The sequence below is a fragment of the Myotis lucifugus genome, unplaced genomic scaffold, assembly GCF_000147115.1.
Source record: "Myotis lucifugus unplaced genomic scaffold, Myoluc2.0 scaffold_245, whole genome shotgun sequence".
Taxonomy (NCBI): Eukaryota; Metazoa; Chordata; class Mammalia; order Chiroptera; family Vespertilionidae; genus Myotis; species Myotis lucifugus.
The window spans coordinates 370,858-392,327 of NW_005871293.1; the positions used below are offsets into that span (position 1 = coordinate 370,858).

The 21,470-nt window shown below is 38.1% G+C and overlaps 1 protein-coding gene across 1 annotated transcript in view; it reads right to left on the reverse strand.

Annotated features, from left to right (window-relative positions):
- Positions 1–21,470, reverse strand: part of CPED1 (cadherin like and PC-esterase domain containing 1) — a 274,615-nt gene that overhangs the window by 145,399 nt on the left and 107,746 nt on the right. Inside the window, exons 7-12 of the mRNA XM_006098705.3 lie at positions 10,567–10,709; positions 9,788–9,860; positions 8,477–8,644; positions 7,529–7,633; positions 5,356–5,525; positions 2–39 (exon numbers count right to left, since the gene is read on the reverse strand). Of these exons, the coding sequence (XP_006098767.1) occupies positions 2–39; positions 5,356–5,525; positions 7,529–7,633; positions 8,477–8,644; positions 9,788–9,860; positions 10,567–10,709 (697 nt within the window). The remainder of the gene's footprint in view (position 1; positions 40–5,355; positions 5,526–7,528; positions 7,634–8,476; positions 8,645–9,787; positions 9,861–10,566; positions 10,710–21,470) is intronic.

Consider the following 21,470-nt stretch of genomic DNA (forward strand, 5'->3'; position numbering starts at 1 on the left):
TGTGGTTTTTCAATGGTCTCATCCTCCGAGAAGGAATGCCTGCAAGTGCAATGCCAAACAGCTCTATCAATGAAATGAACAAAATCACAGAAATTACATCAAACACACTATTTTTTTTTAAATGTGTGGGCACAGTTTTTTTTTGCTGAATACAAAGAAACACTTTCTGGATTTCATTCCTTGAAACTGGCAAGCTTGTCTCAAACGAGGTGGGTGGAAATCTCATCATCTCTAATCAGCAGAAGCACATTTGAAGAAAACCAGGGGAAAAGTCACTCTTCAGTCCAAAAGCGAGCAATCTCTGATAGCTGGGGCCCAACAGAAGTGATTCGGGAACACACATTTTTACGGGAATCTGTTTGGCTGAAGTTATAGTCTTGAAGCAAAAAGCCTAACAAACACACATATAATCTAAGAAATATAAGTGTACCATGCAGAAAGGCGTGCCAAGGTGTCCATCCTTAAACTCGGATTAACAGGAGTGAATGATCATGGTTAGTTATATCTTGGTGTGTTTGCCTCATTTTTCTGTTGTATGAGTAAATGCTTAGCCAGATTGCCCCTTAAATCCTCAAATTTTGGAACAAAATAATCTAAATTGCAGACAGAAAAATTGCTGGCCATGAAATAAAGAATACTGGGCATGATGTGACTCAATTTTCCTGTGCTTTGTTGTGAATCTCCATTTCTACTCCAACAAAACAGAGATAACAATACTGGCCCAACTTCACAGGGAAGCTATTAGAATTAAATCAAATTCTCTGTGCGTAATTACATTTTATACATATTTATCATCCCAGATATGTGCTGATTAATATCTGCGGAAGAGATGAAGAAGCCATACTCAATTCCTTCAAAATATAAACATCACATAAGGAAATTAAGAAGAATCTAGGAATTAAAAATATTCCTAAATGTGTAATGCTTTTATTGCACTTTATTTTATTTTGTGTGTGTGTGTGTGTGTGTATAAAATGAAGTAACTAGGGGTAAAAAATAATGTCTACAACTAACTTTAAAATACAGTTGACCCTTGAACCATGTAGAAGTTAGGAGCTCAACCCCCTGTGCAATTGAAAATCCACATACAACTCCTGACTCTCCCAAAACTTAACTACAGTTGCCCTTTTGCATCCAAGGATTCAACCAACCACAATTGAAAATAACATTTTCTATCTGCAGTTGGGAATCTGCGGTTAGGAATCCATGGCTGGGAGTCTTGAAATGCTGTTTTTGATCCACGGTTGGTTGGATCTATAGATGCAAAACCCAAGGATACGAACAGCTGAATGTCTTTATTGAAAAAAAAATCTGCTATAAGTGGGCCTGTGCAGTTCAAACCAGTGTTGTTCAAAGGTCAATTATATATCCCTTCTCCCAAGGAACTAAGAAACAGATAAAGCAGGCATGGGGTGACATACGTTTAATTGAAGAATCTCTGAGCTCATATGAAGCAAAAACTCGAAGTGAAGCTCATAAAAGATACAACCCTGACTTGCACGCAAACCGAATTTTGGAAAGATTACTCTCTCTTTTTTTTAATATTTTTTTTTATTGATTCCAGAGAGGAAGGCAGAAAGAGATAGAAACATCAATGATGAGAGAGAATCATTGACCGGCTGCCTCCTGCACGCCCCCCTACTGGGGATCAAGCCCGAAACCTGAGCATGTGCCCTTGACTGGAATTGAACCCGGGACCTTCCAGTCCGCAGTCCAATGCTCGACCCACTGAGCCACACCAGCTAGGGCAAAAGGTTACTCTCTTAATGGAATGAAATGTTTTAAGGCAACCTGTGGTGACTCCTTATTTAATTTTGTGAATAAATGATGCTTTCAAAATGTGAGTTTTCATGGAAAGCATGTGAATAGAGCAAAGTACACTTGCAACTCTATTTCAAGTGAAGTCAAAATTACCAGAGAGTGCACATTCTGTTCAGATTTATACTAATTCTGTTGGGAGCTCTGTATTCTGAGCCTTGGGACACAGACATAACTGTCACTTTTCCAAACTGTTGCTTTTCTGACTTTATCTCTTTTCAACTTGTTGCTATAGGCAGTTGATCTTTATTTCAAACAAAATAGAAACAGAGGCATGGATACATGGAACAGACTGACAACTGTCAGAGGGGCTGGGGAGGGAGGACTGGATGACCAAAGTTGAAGGGATTAGCCCCAAAACATCTATACATAATACACAGACACAGACAACAGAGTGGGGATAGCCAGAGGGAAAGGGGTGGGGGTTGGGTGGAGGTGGGCAAATGGGGGGAAAGGACTTTGCTTGGATGGACACAGGATGCAGCGTGCAGATGATGTCTGGTTGAGTTGTACACTTGAAACCTTATGGTTTTGTAAACCAATGTCACCCCCAAAAATTCAATAAAAATAAAATCAAATAAAGGATGAAGTCAATAATCCCCACAGATAGTATAGGTATGTGAAATTGGCTTTTTTCTGTAGGAAAAGAAATCTGGAAGTGACCATTGTGAAGATAAGGACAGTGATGAATGCCTACTCCTCACCTCACCGTCCTGTCTACCTGCCTTAGGTACTGGAACAAAGCACCTTACCATGCTCGTGAAGGTCACCTCTGTTTCTATTAGTTGTGTGGCTTGAGTAAATGGCCCACATTCTCAGGACATTAGCTTCCTCATCTCAAAAATGTGTACAATATGCATGCTCCTTGTACTACAGCATGGATCACAATTAAATAAACATATGCTCACAGGTGAATTGCAAGATAATTACAATTGAGTATTCTTTCTTAAATTATTCTAAGAGCAATTTACTAATTGCTTCCTGATAGAGATCTAAAGTTTACTCGTCTCAGTGTTAACTTAGATAAATCTGTCCACATTATCTTGCTTTTCCTATAAAAAAAGTATTTTCCCCACTGCTGATGCTAAAGTGAACTATGGATTGTATAGAAACATGAAAAAGAAAGCACACTGCTGTTTACTACTCGCCTGCAACGCAGCACGCTACGCACCAGTACATGGAGGTTCTCTTATGCAATCCTCTGAAATAATGCCTGGGAGGTAGTACAATCCATATTTTACAGATGTGGGAAAGAGTCTCAGGGGGGTCAAAACTTACCTGCTGAAATTAATATACTCCAAAGTTGGGATTTTTGAGTCTGTCTGGTTCAAAAAGTTTTGACTTTTGCTAACTGCACTCAACAGCAACGATTAGTAACTTCCCTCGTTGAAAGGGAACCAGTTAGGGTTAGGGCTAGGGTTAGATTAGGGTTAGGGTTAGGGCTCAGAGTAAATTCAATATTCTGAATTTAAGGTAACTTCATTGGTTAACTTTACAACATACATGGAACTTGAACAAAAAACTCTCACTTATTGGGAAACAACCTTTCCAAAGCTGGCGTAACTCAAGGGAACTTAAGGAACAGTACTTAAATAGGCTTCTTGATCAATCAAGTCTGCTCTTCTCCCCATGGACAAAGGAGATGTTTTGGGTGATTTCAGCGAGTGCAAGGAACCAACAGTGGGGCACTAAGCTATACTATTTAAAACCTAACTCTCAAACAAGCAAAACCTTCGGGCAGGCCTACTACTTCCAAGTATTGGGAGAATAAGGCCAACTTCATATAGTTGTGACAACTAAAGTGATTTCTTATCCCGAGAGAGGTCTTAAGAATTCTTCAAATATATAATTATTTGTATTTTTGAATTACAGAAAAAACAGCAAGCTTCTTATAGAATTGCTTTCTCTAGCTCCCGAGGCAGAAGGAAATGAAGTCCAAGTCATTAGATGTCGTTCCTGAGGGCGACAGCAAGAGACCGATGACTACCATGGCCTTCCTCTTTCATCTCCCAGAGGCGTAGGCTTACTTCTGTCTTCCTGGCCACAGAAAAGCCAAATCTTCCCGTCATTCTACCATTTGGAGAAACCAAGATGGCAGCATAGGTTAACGCTGGAGTTTGCTGCCTTGAACAACCACTTCAAAAATACAACTAAAAGACGGAACGGACATCATCCAGAACCACAGGAAGGCTGGCTGAGTGGAAGTTCTACAACTAGGAGGAACCGAGAATTAGAGGAGGCGCAGTGCTGAAGTAAAATACTAAGGTGTGGAGTGCGCGTGGCGCGGACTGGTGGCTGAGGGTGCGGTTGTCTGTTTCAATCCGGAAGGAGCCTCAGACTCTGAGCTCCAGATCCAGGCGAGTCTCTAGGGACCCAGACTCTAACGGGAGAAGCGGGACTGTCTGGCTTCGGTCGCTCCGAGGTTTGCAGCGGTTGCTGGGACAGAGAGGCAGAGCCCCTGGGGACGGACTGAGAGCAGCCATAACTGCTCCCTCCTCCGCCCTGTTGATCCTGTGGGACCCGCCCCGCCAAAGCCCTGCACAGAGCCATTTGCCGGATAGCCTCAGGCAAAGGCTAGATTAGCACCTCCCTAGAGGACAGAAGTTCTCCCACTGCAAACACAGCTGATTCTCACAGCCAGTTGGCCTGGAGGTCAACTAGTAATTACCTACAACAATCAAGGCATGACTACAACAAGACTGCTCACAGAGACCACAAGGCGGTGCACCAAGAGTGTCTACCTCAGGTAATTGGGACACTTAACACGGAAAGCGACTCTATCGACACAGCGAAGCATAAAAAAATGCCAAGACAAAGAAACAGGCCACAAAGGACAGAACCGGAGGAAAGCAGGCTACTGGATATAGAATTCAAAACTACCATTTGAAGAGAAGCAGACCTAGCTAAGGCCTTGGGCACTGCCCTATTCGCCAGCGACAGGAGGTGTTAATATGCTCACCAGGCCCATCTTCCCTCTCACTCCTTCATTAGAATGGAAGCGAAGATGGGGGGCCAAGAAAGGTTTCTCCAAACCAAATATTTCCTTCTGAGGTTCTACCTTCTAAAAAAATTTTTGTGTCAGAAACGAACATTTTTATAAATTTGGATAGGTTTTGCCCAGAAAAAAGTCACGCCCCAAAAACCAGCTAAATAAATGCGTACACCATCTTGGGCTAATTCTGACTGACAGTTCATAAAACAAATCTCACCCAATTCTTTCTGCCTGATGTTCCCATAGCTCAAGGATATATATTATGAAATGAAATCAGATCGAAACTTTTAACGTTAAGCATTACTTTTTAGTGGAGTCAAGTTCGGTTGGTTTGAAACCCTGTTGGGTATATTTTTGTTACAGGGTTTGAAGACCACTGGAATCATTATGGTTTCAATGATTTCAAGAAGCTTATTTCCCAGAGCATGAATTTTTGGACACACTTGTTTTTGTTGCTTTCTTTAATTTAGGCAAAGCCTTTGAAATCAATCTTTAGACTAGAGATTTTTTTTGAATTGCACAATTCAAGTTTGTGGCTCTCTTACCATTCCAATGGATGTAACTGTGCCTTTTTATTCAGGAGCTGAAATTGCTCAAAAACATTTAAAAGAGAGGAGTGTTGGGTCAGGACTGAACGAGCTTTTCCCATAGGATTTGCAGTGTCATAAAATTCACGCATCCAAGACTGAATCCCGGGAGAAGTTGATGGAAAGAGCTGAGAAGGAATATTCAAAGACAGAATATCAGAATAAGTGGTATACAATAAATTTAAAGGTAGTATTACTAAGAAAGTAGTTTATATTCATATATTTAAAAAATCAGTATTTATTGAAAATCCATTTTCAGTACCATAATGTAATTTTCTGTGTAGTTGTCAAGGTAAATGCCACTTTTAATATGGCTCTCATTTTTTTGGTGATCCTATTTCCAAATGGGGTGAGTTTTTGTTCTCTTTTCATTGAATGTAAATAGATTTCTCCTTCCTACAGATACCTGAAAACAGCTGAGTAACAGGGTGGGTCAGGCAGCAGGAAGAATGAGTAGGAATCCTCTTGTGTTACAAGTGAGTTATATCGAAGTGAGAGATATTAATCCTACCAAAAAATATCTGCATTCTCTTTCAACTCTCACAGTATATAAATCACTGTGTGCCCTTTCTCCTGTGAGGTAATTCATTAGTTCTTCCCCACATTCTGTCAAGAGATGTTCTTGACATTCACAACATCTTAAGTGATGAATTCCTGAAGAATGAGACCAGGTCTCTGATTATCTTTGTATAGTATGAAGCCAAACTGCCATGAGTGTAATACTATGTTTCCAATAATTAAAGTGATGATCCATGCATTTAATTATTTTGGGGGCAATAAGCTTACTTTGAACCCTCCAACATATGGGGCTAAATTATAAAAGCAAACAGTAAATTGGTTATAACTCATACAAGTAGCATATGAATACATGATTTCTTATAGTAAGAAATAAATATTGGATCCAAACACATTAATAACATATTATCAGTGGATTTTGAAAAGTGCTGTGTTATACCCTGACCGGTTTGGCTCAGTGGAGTGAGCGTCGGCCTGCGAACTGAAGGGTCCTGGGTTTGATCCCGGTCAAGGGCATGTATCTTGGTTGCAGGCACATCCCCAGTGGGGGGTGTGCAGGAGGCAGCTGATCGATGTTTCTCTCTCATTGATGCTTCTAACTCTCTATCCTTTCCCTTCCTCTCTGTAAAAAATTCAATAAAATATATGTTCAAAAAAATAAAAGTGCTGTGTTAAAATGTTTTATATAAACATCTTAGGCAGAAAAATACAAATTCATTATAATCTATCTATACAAGTGGCAGAACTAGAAACAAAGCAAGTAATGAGAATACACATATACGTATAAATTATCCTTCAATAAATTAACAGAACCCAAGAAAATACATAGAAAAACATGGTATTTTTAAGGCTGAATCCAGTAAAAGTTATTATAATTATTTAATTACTGGAGGCCTGATGCATGAAGATTCGTGCAAGAATGGGCCTTCCTTTCCCTGGTTGCTGGCACCGCCTTCGCTCTGGCCTGGAGCCACCTTTCCGCCTTCCCATGCTGCCCAGAGGCCCAGAGCGGCTGGGGTGTTCCGCATCACCCCCGGCCACTCAGCACCTGAGTATGGCAAATTAACCTGCCATCTTTGTTGGATTAATTTGCATACTCACTCCTGATTGGCTGGTGGGTGTTGTGAAGGTAAGTCAATTTGCATCTTTCTCTTTTATTAGCGTAGATTTTCTTTCTTTAAATTTTCTTATTTTGGTGGTGAGTTATAACAAATTAAGACTTAGATAGTTTTCCTAAATATTATTATATTCAATAATATTTGATTTTACACAAGAGCATAAGCATAAAAAATTTTGGTCACATGATAATATCCCAAAGCTAAAAGCAAAACTTCTTTAGAAATTTGGATATTTTCTCCTTAAAAACTGTCAAATCCTGGCAGCTTTAACAACCTCATATTCTTTTAGCTTTAATAAGACATATTATTTATAAACTCTTCAAGAATATGGGCTCTTCTCATCTTCATATATCTCTGAACAGAAGAAAGGAGTTTACAAAGATTTCTGTTCCTTAAAGAAATATATTCACCTAAGTTAAAATCAAAAGCAAGCAGTTTATGGCTGATTTACTACAACCTCAGTAATCAAGATGAATCAAATGGCACTTTTGTTTTACCAGTTGGAATGGCCCCAAGCTCCCAAGTTCCTTTATGAAAGTCATAATTGAATTAATCTCCTCTAAAGATAGGCATCGATTCAGTTCCTTTTTGTAGTTTTCACCCTATAAAAAGGAGGGAAAAAACAACCCTTAAGCATTTGCTACAGCCCAGTTGCAGCCCACTTCACAAACCAATGAAATTTTGCACTCTGTAAATAAACAGCTGGGCTAATGAATGCTAACTAATACATAATAACTTCAACCCATGACAATGGTGTCTGCATGTAAGAGAACTTCATATTTGACAAAGAGAACCTGAATGAAATCGCTCTGTTAGTAAGGCTGGGGAGAGGAACCCAAGAGGCAGAAGGTGTGAGGCATTGTGGGAACGCAGAAAGAGTCCCCTTTAGCCTCCAGGTACTAGAGAATGCAGCAGCAACATATAGAGAATGGTAACATACCTAGTAATCTGTACAGATATTTCTGAGGCCCCAAGAACACTTCTATTTACATTCCATAAAAACTAATCAATGCACTATGACGTATTATATCCTAATCATCGCTTTCTAATCTGTTAACCAGATGTGAATGTTTCAAAAAATTAATATTATAACTCAAGACCCTTGATGTCAACCTGGAACACTCACTGCTTTCTAGACTGACTCCAAAAAGTTATGGTACTCCTTTTATTCTATAACATATAATATGTATTTGTCATAATATCTGCAAGTGTTCCTTATGAATTAGGAACTACTTTTCTTCATTTCAACTCATAACTTTATCATAATTAGTCACAAAAATAATATTGGTCCTCAGATGGAGAAAAATACTAAGAAGTGTAATATAACTGATACAAATTCATTTCAAATGAATTATCAAGTTGCTTAATTACACCATAAAGAAAATAGAATCTTGTAAAGAATGACTTGGAAAAAAACATTTGTCAGTACAAAAATATGCACTTACCTTGGATACAGCTGATCTGTAGAGTCTCTGAAATATCTCAGAGAATATGGAAAGTGAAGATTCATTCGAGAAGAGAAAATTGAAAGTGTCTTTTAAAAGAAATTCTTCTGTGTTTTGGTCCTCAAAATCCATATTATCGTCATCTTGAAAATGTAAATTCCCATGCACCTGTGAGAAAGGAGAAGCACAACAAATATATTTCATTGACTTACTTTCACTGCAGTGTCACTTCTAAGACATGATTCATTTCCTGTTGGATTGCAGATCAGAACTGACATCTAGTGGTCTTTTTGGAGGTCAACAGTTTCATAAAATGTAATATTCTTTCCAAGATACAATTCTTTGTAAGAAAATTAACTAATGGATTATAAAGTCACATTAGCTTAGCTTGAAACCATTGTTGAAGAACTTGTGTGCATGGAAGATAACATATAACATTTCTGAACAATACATTTCAAAGAGCATAACAAACTATTAGATCTGTGTAAAATGTTGAATGACCATTATAATACATAAATTCATAGTTTTAAAATTTTATGGATAAGTCTTTGACCTAATTCAACCAACTGTCATATATAATGTAATCATTCTCCCAATATAAAAGCTTGAAAATCAATCAATGCAATATAAAATTGAATTCTGGTTGCACATAATTTTATTTTGTTCCTCTTCCCACTTTCCCACTCCACATCCCAAAATAAAGCTTTCTATAGATGAATTCAACCAATTCTTTTTTCACTAATGGCTATTTTAGATTAAAAATATCTTGGAGGAAATTATTTGAATGAGTTCATTTGATTTGAGAGGAATTATAAGAATAAGAATATATAAAATCTTCAATTTATACATATTTATACTAGCAAAATCATATATTCAAACATTTATATGATCTTTTACATTAAAATACAGGCCAATTTTAAAGTAAATATGGAAAGAATGAGTTACTTTTTTCTTACAAACCCATTTGAATAAGCTTGGTAATCTGCTAGTTTCTATTGTCTAAATGTCTGCTTTTCTGCATTCCACATACTTAGCTTTATAGCCTATTTCTTTCATGAGCAGTTTTTGAACCATAGAAAAATCCATGCTTGTTCTGTAGGAATGCATAGTTGGAACTGGAACTCAAATCACGGGCTCTCCACATATCAGTTAATTCTCTGAGCCACCATAAACATAAGCAGTGACTTTAATAAAGTTGCTATTTATTGAATCCTTATTATGAATGAAAATAACAGTCACACACACATACACACACACACACACACCGTTCAGCAAAAAGTGGAAGCTCACACAGCCCTTTGGCACACTCACCTGGAGCACCATAGGGGATGTGAAACTCCCATAACCAATGTCAAATGTTAAAAGTTGAAAACATAAGCTGCATCTGAAATAAAACCACAGGGAACAAATTATATTCTGTCTGCTGCATTTAACCTATTACTTGGAATTACATTATGAATAGTTACTCTAGTTACATTTCAAGGTGTGTAATAATTAAAAAGAGCAGTTTTTGGATCATCTAAGATTGCATACAATTTAATTTTGGATTTGGAATCTGTTTTGTTTCTTACAGAAAATACAAATATATCTAAAGTATTCATAACACATTAAACTAAACAATGAAGTTACGCTGTGAAAACCTAAATAGTCTCATTCACGTACAAAGCATGATAACGTTTAATGGAGTCACCCCCTCTTCCGGCATACTAGCTTTAACATTTCCCTAGAAAGAGGCATTAGATGATATTCAAGTTGACTGAGATATGGACAGAGGAGTTACTGAATTTTGTTCATAAAAGCCTGTAAGAAAAAATATATCTAGTCAATGGTAAGTATATGATAGAAATAGCTAAGCTTGAAAGGGGCTGCAATTTCAAAAATCAGTTTAAGTAACGTTGCTTTACTTCTTGTCACCCACTATTTAGATCCGGACTAGTCTGCAATGTGCTCTGATGTTTAGGATCTATAAACAAGGAAACAGAATGTTTTCCAAGAAGCACCTACGTGTGATAATTAAGTTATATTTTCACTAACAATCAATTTGTAGCAGGTAGGGTTTTTCTTTTTTTAACATCACACTTTGCTTTCACCTGTGGAAGGCCTTCGGTCCCAGAGGAGACGTTTGGCTGAAAGCTTCGGCTGCCAGCAGGAGTTTGCTGATTGCTTCCTTCATGTTATCCAAAGCCTGGAGAGGCGAACTGGCCCTCAGGAATGTCTCAAAAAAGGTTTGCAGCTGTTCAAACAGCATCTCAATTCGTCTCTCTATCATTTCCCAGGTGACCTATTTGAAAGATTCCTTTAGATTCTCTCTCTTTGTTCCTTTAGATTCTCTCTCTTTGTCACACTTAAAAACTTCTAATTAGGAAATAGATATCGATATCGATATAGATATAGATATAGATATAGATATAGATATATAGATATATATAGCATATATAATATACATAAGGTATATTATATACAGAAAGAGTATATAATATTCTGCAGGTATATTATATAATGAATACAGGAGTAGGCAAAAGTAGGTTAAGAATAATAATAAATAGTACAATAATTAAATAAATAATAATACAAAAATAAACTGTTTTACATACAAATGTAAACCTATTTTGCCACCCATTTATATCATACATATATAACTAGAGGCCCGTTGTATGAAGAGATTCATGCAATAGGCCTTCCCTTCCCCTGGCTGCCGCCACCCATTCACCTCCAGCACCCAGGACCCAGGCCTTCGCTCCAGCCCAGAGCCTTCCGTCTTCGCTCCGCCGCTTCGCGCCTACATATACAAATTAACCACCATCTTTGTTGGGTTAATTTGCATACTCTCCTGATTGGCTGGTGAGCATAGCGGAGGGACAGTCAATTTACATGTTTGTCTATTATTAGGTAAGATACCTATAAATCTCACATATTTTAGAAATAGAAGCCTTTTAAATGAACATGGGGTGCCACTGCACCTTGTACTTTCAATTGCTTTAGGTCTAGATCAGCCGTGGGCAAACTATGGCCCGTTTGAAATGAATAAAACTAAAAAAAAAAAAGACCGTATCCTTTTATGTAATGATGTTTACTTTGAATTTATATTAGTTCACACAAACACTCCATCCATGCTTTTGTTCCGGCCCTCCGGTCCAGTTTAAGAACCCATTGTGGCCCTCGAGTCAAAAAGTTTGCCCACCCCTGGTCTAGATGCTTACTCCATTGTTTCCTCTTTCTGTGGCATCTCTCCACGGAGAGTGAAGTGAAAGTGTAACAGGCTTCTGATCAGAACGCCCAAGTTTAATTTCTTACTCTACCAGCCAGATGACCTCAGACTTGCAACTCAATTCTCCAAATTTTTGTGTCTTCTTTAAAATGGGTTAACACCTACCAGCAGAGTGCTATGAAACCAAATTAGGAGAAAATGTATTTGAAAGCTACAGGAAAGTATGAAATTCAAATCTAAGCGTTTTGTTATCACTTTTCCCCATATATCAGAACAAAAACAAGTATGCCAAAGTTGCTTCTTCACAGCATTTTGCTATGGGAGATCTATCCCACTATTAAAGAATCTAACAGAATCTTAGTGTTCTCCAACCATCCTATATAATAAAGAGGTCTATGCTAATTAGACCGAACAGCAGAATGACCATCCAGACGACCTTCTGGACAACCTTCCAGATGAAGCTGGGGCTGCGAGGGCCGAGCCCCTTGCACAAATTTCGTGCACCGGGCCGCTAGTTATAAAATAAGGCTCCACTGGTATGGAGAGGATAGGAGAGTATTGCAAAAGGAAATGAGGCTCAGGTCTATGCCTTCTTAGAAATACTATAGTTGGCATCACAAATGGCTATTTTTACTTGCTTAACTATGAGAACAATTGCAACAGCAAAATTACTTCAAGAGGATGCTTAGCACCAGAGTTCAAGTCAAAAATTTTAAAAAGTCTAAAACAAATCTCATTAATTCATAGACTTTGGATAGACATACTCTTTTCAAAGACTAAAAATATTTTTTTTACATCTGAAACAAATATTAAATAATATTGAATGCCAATTGTAATTGAAAAAAAATTTCAATTTAAAAATATTTTTTGTATAAACATGAAGCAGGTATTCTATTCATATTTTGGAAGAACAGACAACATCTATCTGAACTGCTTACAACTGCAAAAGGAAAAACTTTTGTTGCTATGGTAATGAAGGACAGATATTGGCACAAATCACCTGAAGGAAATGATAAATGTATCTTTAAAAATATATAAGCAAAATTCCCCCAAGAAAAGCAAATACTGACTTCATAAACTTTTACCAGCAGACAAACAGAAACCTAATGAGATATATTCTTTAAGACCCTATGAACACATCATTAGCTTTGGCAAATGGGATGTTTTTCCATTTGGCTAAGAAAAATGAATGTAATAATTGAATGATCAAAGAAAACAAATTAATGCTAACACTGAAAATGTTAACACCCTTGAGTTAAAACAGAATAATATTATGCTTTTCCAAATAAAAGCAACTCATCATATTTCACTCACTTCACCATATCATGTAGAGTTATTGAACATATTATTGTATTTTCACATTTTAATGTTTCCTGAATATCACGAAGGTCAAGGTTAATAATTTAAGAAAGTTCAAAATGTTTGTGTAGCACATACGACAGATAAGATGAATTATCAGATTATATCCTCCATGGCAAAAAATAATAATCAAATGAATGTCCTGGGATTACATTTATTCTTTTACTGTGAAAATGATTATTTCTTAATTTCTGACTCTGAGTATTGAAAATGGGCCGCCAGTACATGAAGGCAGTGCCATTTAATCTAACTTTTGTTGAGAATTTCACTATGTGGAAATCATCATGCTCTGGGCTCTGGGGGACAAGTACAAAGCACAGAGGTAGCAGACTCAAGAGGCAGAAAGTCCCAGAGGCAAAACTTTGGCTCTATGTCTGTCGTTATTACATTGTGAGACTTTGTGGGATTCCATCATAGTGTCTACTTCATAAAGGCATTGCTAAGATTAAATGAGAGAACATACATAAGTTACATCGCCACTGGCACATGTCAATAACTCACTACATTTTAGCTCCTTTTATTAATTAAAACAAGTCCACAGCCATTCAAAGGAAATTCAATTAAAGTGGTTGTCGAATTCAGATTCTCATAATGCAATGCATGATTTGGGAATGTCAAGCTGCCTCTGGGAATTCAAACATTTGTGACACCAGCCAAGGAAGAATATTTAATATATAAAAAGCCTTTCAATAGAAATGTTTAAAAAAGAGAGTATAGAGGCATGATGACTGCACGGACCCCTCCAGTGGTACGCCGTCTAACAGAAATGAAAGAGCAAAACTGACGGACCCAAATAACTGGCTTTTCTCCCATCTTCCTGCTAAGAGAAGGACTAACACGAGCCAACGACCATGAATGCCGGGGACCAGGAAAGCCGGGGACCAGAACGTAGCTGCCTTTATAAACAGACGTCTGAAGAGAGAAAAGAGAAGTGGCGCTCAGAAAGCATGATTCAAAATGGAGTGACTTGTTTTATTTTTGGGGTTTTTTTTGTTCCCAATTTTTGTCCCTGTGTATATTTCCTTCTATCTCACTGCCTAGATTTCAATTCATTTAATTCAAAGAAAGTTCCAGTTGATTGACCGCTTCTATTGAATTTATTTACTATAGTGGCAAAGCAAACTACAGAAATGGAAGTAAACTCATGCTAGTGCTTAATAGATGTATATTTTTTAAATCATTAGATTTCAGTAAGTCACCCAAAAGGGGCCCAATACTTCTATTCGATTTTTTGTAATTAATCCACATAGCCTAAGTGGAAGACTCCTTTGAGTGTCTGGTTGTATTATACTTTATTACACTAATTTGTGTTTCCTTGGTCAAATTACTTGAGTTCTGTGCATCTCAGTGTGCTCAGATGTAGAAAGAGAGAACCATGCTCAATGATCTCATCAGACAATGTAAAGTCTGAAATTATTTGTTATTAACGGCACTCAAACCCGTAAGAACCTGAAAAACACATTTCACCTGGGAGCTTTCTTAACCCAGGCACAAATGCCCGAAGGAGTACCTTCACCTTCCTTGTTAATTTAAAAACAATCAAGCCATAAGCTCAGACATCAGAGAGACTTCTCCCTCTCTAGGTCAAGACTTTGAATTAATGTTTTTGAGTTACACAAATATGAGAATTTAAGATCCCAAGGAAATCGGTGCCATAGCAGTGAGGTAAAAATGAATACAACAGCTTAAAACTTTTAACATGATATGAATCTATTTTATAAACTATAAACTGTCCTCCTTCAATGTAAAAATGAAGTACCAATTTAATGCAAAATAAATTATATACAAAATGACTTTGTAAGATCATGGTTGCCAAATCTGGCAGTTTAAGCATCAACATTTGTTTATACTTGTGTTATATTCAAGGTATAACACAGTAAGGTATTTATAATTTTTACATCTATCCATTCAAGCAACTTACTAAAATATACATAAATGGATCAAAATTATCATTAAAATGAAAGGACAGGAGAAACTGAGATGTCAAAAATATTTGTACGAAAACTTCAGTTATGTCTTTGATATCTTAAAACACTTCTTGGCGCCCTTCTTTCTGCCTCATATTCTCAACCCATGTCTCACAGCCCTCACATGCTAAATTCTGGGCTTTGCCTCATTACTTCCCTTCATCCTCCCACAAGGCCTTGGGCAAGTTGCTCTCAACGGCAACATGTGTTGTTCTGTGTTAAACTTGCTGAGTTTTTGTCTGCTTTTCACTAGATTATAAGATCTTTCAAGGCAGAAACTATATATTTTATCTTTGGGTGGTCAATACCTAATGCAGAGTCAGTATTGCATAAATACTGTTGAATAAATAAACCTAAGTTCAACATTACGGAAACTACAGAGACTTTGGAAAGAGAAATTGATGACGGGAGCTTCTGGATAACATAATTTTTCTCTTTCAGACAACATGTTTATGTCTTGTTTCCATTTCATGAGACAGGGAAGATATGCATTTTTCTGGTACGTTGCAATAAAACCTTCGAAAAATAGAAGCTTACCGCTGTTTGAGGGGATTTTTGAGATAAGAAAATTTAACCTAAGAGTTAAAACAAAGAATGCAAGATTAACCAACGTCAGAGTTCTTTTTAAGTCATACTCTTGACTAATTATAAAGCTACAAGAAAATACTGATATTTCAATATTTAGAACTTTGAGTAGTGTTTCATAGCATTGAGCCTTACCGATGTGTACTAGAATTTCTGTCAGTATTAACATATAAAAGAGAAATTTTGATTTCAGAATAAGGAATATTGGTACTTAAAATCATTTTGCACCAACAAGCATATGAAAAGACTAGAGGCCTGGTGCACGAAATTCGTGCATGGGATGGGGCAGGGTGGGGGGGGGCCCTCAGCCCGGCCTGCACCCTCTTGCAATTTGGGACCCACAGGGATCAGGCCTCAACTGGTACCGCTGGCTCCTAACCACTCACCTGCCTGCCTGCCTGCCTGATCACCCCTAACCACTCACCTGCCTGCTTGATCACCCCTAACCACTCACCTACCTGCCTGATCACCCCTAACCACCTCTGCCTCAGCCCCCGCCACCATGGCTTCATTCAGAAGGACATCTGGAATGATGTCCAGAAGGTCATTCGGCTGTCTGATCTAATTATCATATTATGCTTTTATTATTATAGATGCTTGATATCACTAATCATTTGGGAAATGCAAACCAAAACAGCTTGTGAAATCATTTGGTCTGGCCCTGCCAAGGCATTAGGGGTGAGTTATTTAAATGTTGTGACCGAACATAGCAGGCTAATCTTTAAGTTGGTAATTTTGTATGGCCTGCAAATGATGTCACAAATGTCCAAATGGCCCTTCCAGAAAAAAGGTTCCCCACCCCTGCTTTAGGGGGTCTTTCTGGATCCCCTGAGGCACACAACATGGCACCTTGCTTGAGGGTCATGGCTCTGGATGTGTCTGGTCCAGAGGAAGGCACCTGCTGCATGCAGAGAGCTGTGGCGCCATAAGGTCCTCGTGAGCATTCTGGACTCTGGGAAGATGTCTCCTTGGTGTTTTAAAGGGTCAGGATTTATGGGGGTGGGTGTAATATTTTAAAATAGAAGGAAAAGAGATTTGAGAAAGGGATAAAAATGACTAAATAGCAAACCTAAGTACTGATGCAAGTTTTCATTGAGTGCACCTGTGGTTATTTGGCTATAATTCTGGGTTGTATTTAATGACCTTAGCTAAGCTGACGCCGGGACCTGACAATGACCATTGCTTATGCATTTTTTTGTTTCTATTCATAGCAATGCTGAGGTTGAAGCTCATGATCCCCCTTTTACAGATGACGAACCTGATGCTTCCAACACAAGTATGTGCCTAAAGGTCCTGTAGCCAGGAGGGAACCAGGGAGGGCGCTGGCAGCAAAGCCAGCACTACTTCTGCCCTGGTGCCTTTGATTGCACTAGTTTAGGGATGTGGATGGACCCTGAAATACGGAAGAACGGATTATCTGTTTTCACTCTGATGAAACCGTCACAATTTTCAAGCATATCTAATATCAATTCAACAACTTGAGCATTTATGTAGCCCAATTACCTTTTGGAAAAACTAAAAATATTTTTTTTGTAACTTAAATTGCCTGGATCAAGAACAAAGTTTGTGTTAAATCAAATGATTTAAGAACATAAATATTATCATCATTTGTTTTAGCTCTTTGAAAATTGTCTTCCTTTAGAGTAAACCATGAAAAATCGCAATTACTTGGCTGAACCTAAATGTGGATAGTTTTTACTCATTTCCTGGAATTAGATCAAACTTCTAATACTTAAATAAGTTTTGTGCTTCCAGCGACATGAATAATTTTATTCATTTGCACTTATTAATAACCCTTTAGTGCATGGGACAATACCCAACCAACTGAGCTGCACTGGCCAGGGCAGCCAGCCATATTCCTCTATCTATCTATCATCTATCTATCTATCTATCTATCTATCTATCTATCTATCTATCCATCCTCCATGCACCAAAGGGTTGCCAGTTTGATTCCTGGTCAGGGCACATACCCGGGTAGGGGGCATGCAGATGGCAACCAATTGATGTAAGTCTTTCATATTGATGTTTTTCTCTCTCTATCCCTCTCCCTTCTTCTCTCTCTAAAAATCAATAAAACGTTCTTTAAAAACATAACCCTAAACTTTAGAGCTTACAGTAAATGGGGGATGTCTGACTGCCAGCTTAGGCCTGCTCCCTGCAAGGAATGAACTTACTAGTAAGCTGTCAGTTGGACATCCTCCAAGGGCTCCTGGACTGTGAGAGTGTGCAGACCGGGCTGAGGGGACCCCCCACCCACCCTGGAGTGCACGAATTTTGTGCACTGGACCTCTAATATATGTATAATTAATTCTTTAACTCATCTACTATTCCGCATAAACTCCACAGAGGTAGGGATTTTGTCTTGTTTATTACTGTATCACTGGAAACTAACACAATGACTAGCTTATGGGAAATGCCCAGTAAATATGTGTAGAAGGACTGAAAACCTCATTTAACTCACTTGAAACTATTCCTATTTTACAGGCACAGAAAGTGGTTCAGAGAGGGTAAAAGGCTTGCCTGAGGTCATGCACCTGCTAGGAGAACTTTCCCATGGACATCTATCCCAAGGGCCCCAAAGGTCATGCCTTGGGACTTTTCTTTTTAGTCTTCTAAATCCAGCATTAATGGTTTCTCTCTCTCTCTCCTTTAGAGTAGAAGTGCAATCAATATTTGCTTATCACTCAGCCTGAAAGGGTGTCATCATTGCCCTGGTCGTTTTTAAATCCCACTTTTCACTTTAACAGTAATTCCTTGGAAGCATGAAAATGAAATATATTTCTTTGGCATAATGTTTTTCTTCTGTGATGTCTGAGTTTGATTTTACCTTCTGTGACTTGAATACATATTATTTATGTAGATGATTTGAGTAATCAAGCCCATGGGGAAATCTCATACTTTTCAAATGGAAATAAAATTTCCAGTGGAAATCATTTTGGTACAGCACTTCTTTAAACCTGGAGAGAAGCTGTGTCTAGACACTAGACATGGAGAAGCTGATTTAAAGGGGGAGCCACATAATATTTGGATATATGCAGGGCTGGGCAAAAGTAAGTTTGCAGTTGTGAGTCCGTGAAACACAGAGTTTAAATCTGCTATTATTCATTAATTATTGTATTATTTTTTAAAAAAAATATTTTTTTATTGATTTCAGAGAGGAAGGGAGAGGGAGAGAGAGAGAGAAACATCCATGATGAGAATGAATCATTGATTGGCTGCCTCCTGCACGCCACCTACTGGGGATCGAGCCCACAACCCAGGCATGTGCCCTTGACTAGACTTGAACCTTGGGCCCTTTAGTCGACAGGCTGACGCTCTATCCACGGAGCCAAACCAGCTAGGGCAAATATTGTATTATTTTCCATATGGAAACTGCAAACCTACTTTTCCCCACCCCTGTATAAATGCAGGGAGACCTGGATTTCTTCTCCTGTTTGCATTCCCTTTCTCTGAATGTTAAAGACCTGCTTCACAGAGCTTTGAAAAACTGGCTTCATAAGTCTGGCAGTGGAGGTGAGAGGACAAGCTGTTATGAGACAAAGCGGGTGGAGCGGTGGGTGTGGGGGTGCTCCACATCAGTAAGCGAGGGAGTCAGAGAATGACCGCCTTATAGGGATGGCATTATACCCCACAGAGAGAGAATTAACCAAAGCAATGAAACCTGCCCGTATATTACAGTAGGTATAGAACGCAACAATAATGAGAAATAATCCATCTTTGTCTACCTCAGTAGCACTCAGAGAAATGAAAGACAGATTTTCAGTTCCACATCACAATATTAGGCCACTTCCATCATTCAAAGGAATTCGAGTTTAATAGCCACTTTGAGGTTCCGGTTGAAATCAAATAGAAGTACACTCAAAAGATGACGGATGAAAGCAATGCATTTAAAGATGCTAAGTCTAAAATGTTAGTGCTAGTTCACATTAATTAAAGAAACCTAATGTATCACAAAATTGTTTTAAATGGAAAAACAATGTCCAATGACTGACAAATGCTGAAAACATTTCGAATAATTTTGTGGCCTATGCCATTTAAATTGCACTGAAGATTTATCACCATTCAGAGCCTCTACTTAGCAATATAACCTTTCTACCACAAACGCAGATAATCAAGAACCATTTACAAAATAAATATGTATAATCCAATGAAAGAAAACGTTCAAAGCTCTGTTTAAGCATTTTTGCCTGTTTTCCTTTCACTGCTGGATAGTTCAGGCTATTGGTGCAATATCTAAAAAGACCACTTGGGGGCAATACAGCATTTTTATTTTGCTTTACCTCATAGCTATGTAGGTTTCCTGGGTGACAAAAAAATTACTGTTTCTTTCAAATTTGAAAACACCTTTTACCATATGGGAGGGAAAAGCCTGTATTTCATTTTAAACTTGCAATGCATAAATCACTTAAGACAAATGCAAGTCAGATTTTCTCCTGAAAGGAGCAAAAGTCTGTCTTCTTTAAGCAGACAAATCAATTTTATGTAGTTGGCACATTTGGGGATATCTTATACTTAGAATCTTTGTCACAGCCTTCGAATAGATCTCAAAGAATAAAGAAGAACTGTTTAAAATGACAAATATAAACTTTAAAACGAACTGGTGGAAAATTGATTTGTTTCTATAGCTGAAGAAAAATATGTAAATATCATTTGTCTTCTCCACTGGGTACATATATTTTTAATAAACTTAAACATTAAAGTAATGAATTTTTTGAGACATTCCTGCCATGGTCTTCACTGTTACTACTTTGCATTCACATACCACTTTGTAATGGGGTTGTTTTTATTACTAATTATTCTTGTCAGCAATTTGATGAGTGGAGTCTCTATTCCAAGCCACCTCCACCCCAGCCCCCACCCCCTCTGCTGAGTACCAGGTATTGGGTTAGGCGCTGAAGGTTTGATTCCCTTTCAAATAAAAAAATAAACATAATCTCTTCATTCAAGGATTTTAAACATATTTAGGCAAATACATTTTTCTTCTTTTTTGTTCTCCAGATTCTTTGCTGACTTTATCTGATATTTTTCTCCCCACATATTCTCCTGACCTCAGAAGATATTGTCCATTACTAGTGATGGAGAACTCTGGTGAGCCCTGTTGTCGAAGCCCAGGAATCGAGATTCATAAAATTAAATTCAGTAACTCTCTAGGTGCCTGCACAGGAGTGGAGAAATTCAGGACGTTTGCAGGGAGTCTTTGCCTTGATTCATGGTTCCATTAGCCAATGCTCCATTTTAACGATTCTTTATTGTATGGAGAGTAGGGAAGGAAGGGATTATAGCTGCTCTCTCCTTGAACATCATTCTGGCTTAGCAAATTCATCTATTGAACATCTTTCTTTCTTAGCAAGTTCACCTATTAAAGAAATAACGAGACACTCAAAAATTAAGATGGGGCTGCTCTCTGAGGACATTTAAGGCATTTCAAACATTACTTATTTACCTTTTTTCCATGTCATGTTTTACTCTCAACACTTGTATATTTTATGAACTTGTGTTGACGTGTAATGGAAGTCAGAGTGACACTCCTGTGCGGGACAATGGCAGAGAGAGGAAAAGCCGGCATAGACTACTTTATAAGAGTTTCTGTGACGTCCACAGGCCATGGACTTCTAGGCTCCTGTTTGGGAAAGAAACACTTGCTCTTGCCAAGTCCTCAACTGCACCCCTTCCTCATCCCACACAGGTATCCCCTAGATCAGCAGTTCTCAACCTGTGGGTCGCGACCCCTTTGGTGGTTGACTGACCCTTTCACAGGGGTCGCCTAAGACCATCCTGCAGATCAGATATTTATATTACGATTCATAACAGTAACAACATTACAGTTATGAAGTAGCAACGAAAATAATTTTATGGTTGGGTCACAACATGAGGA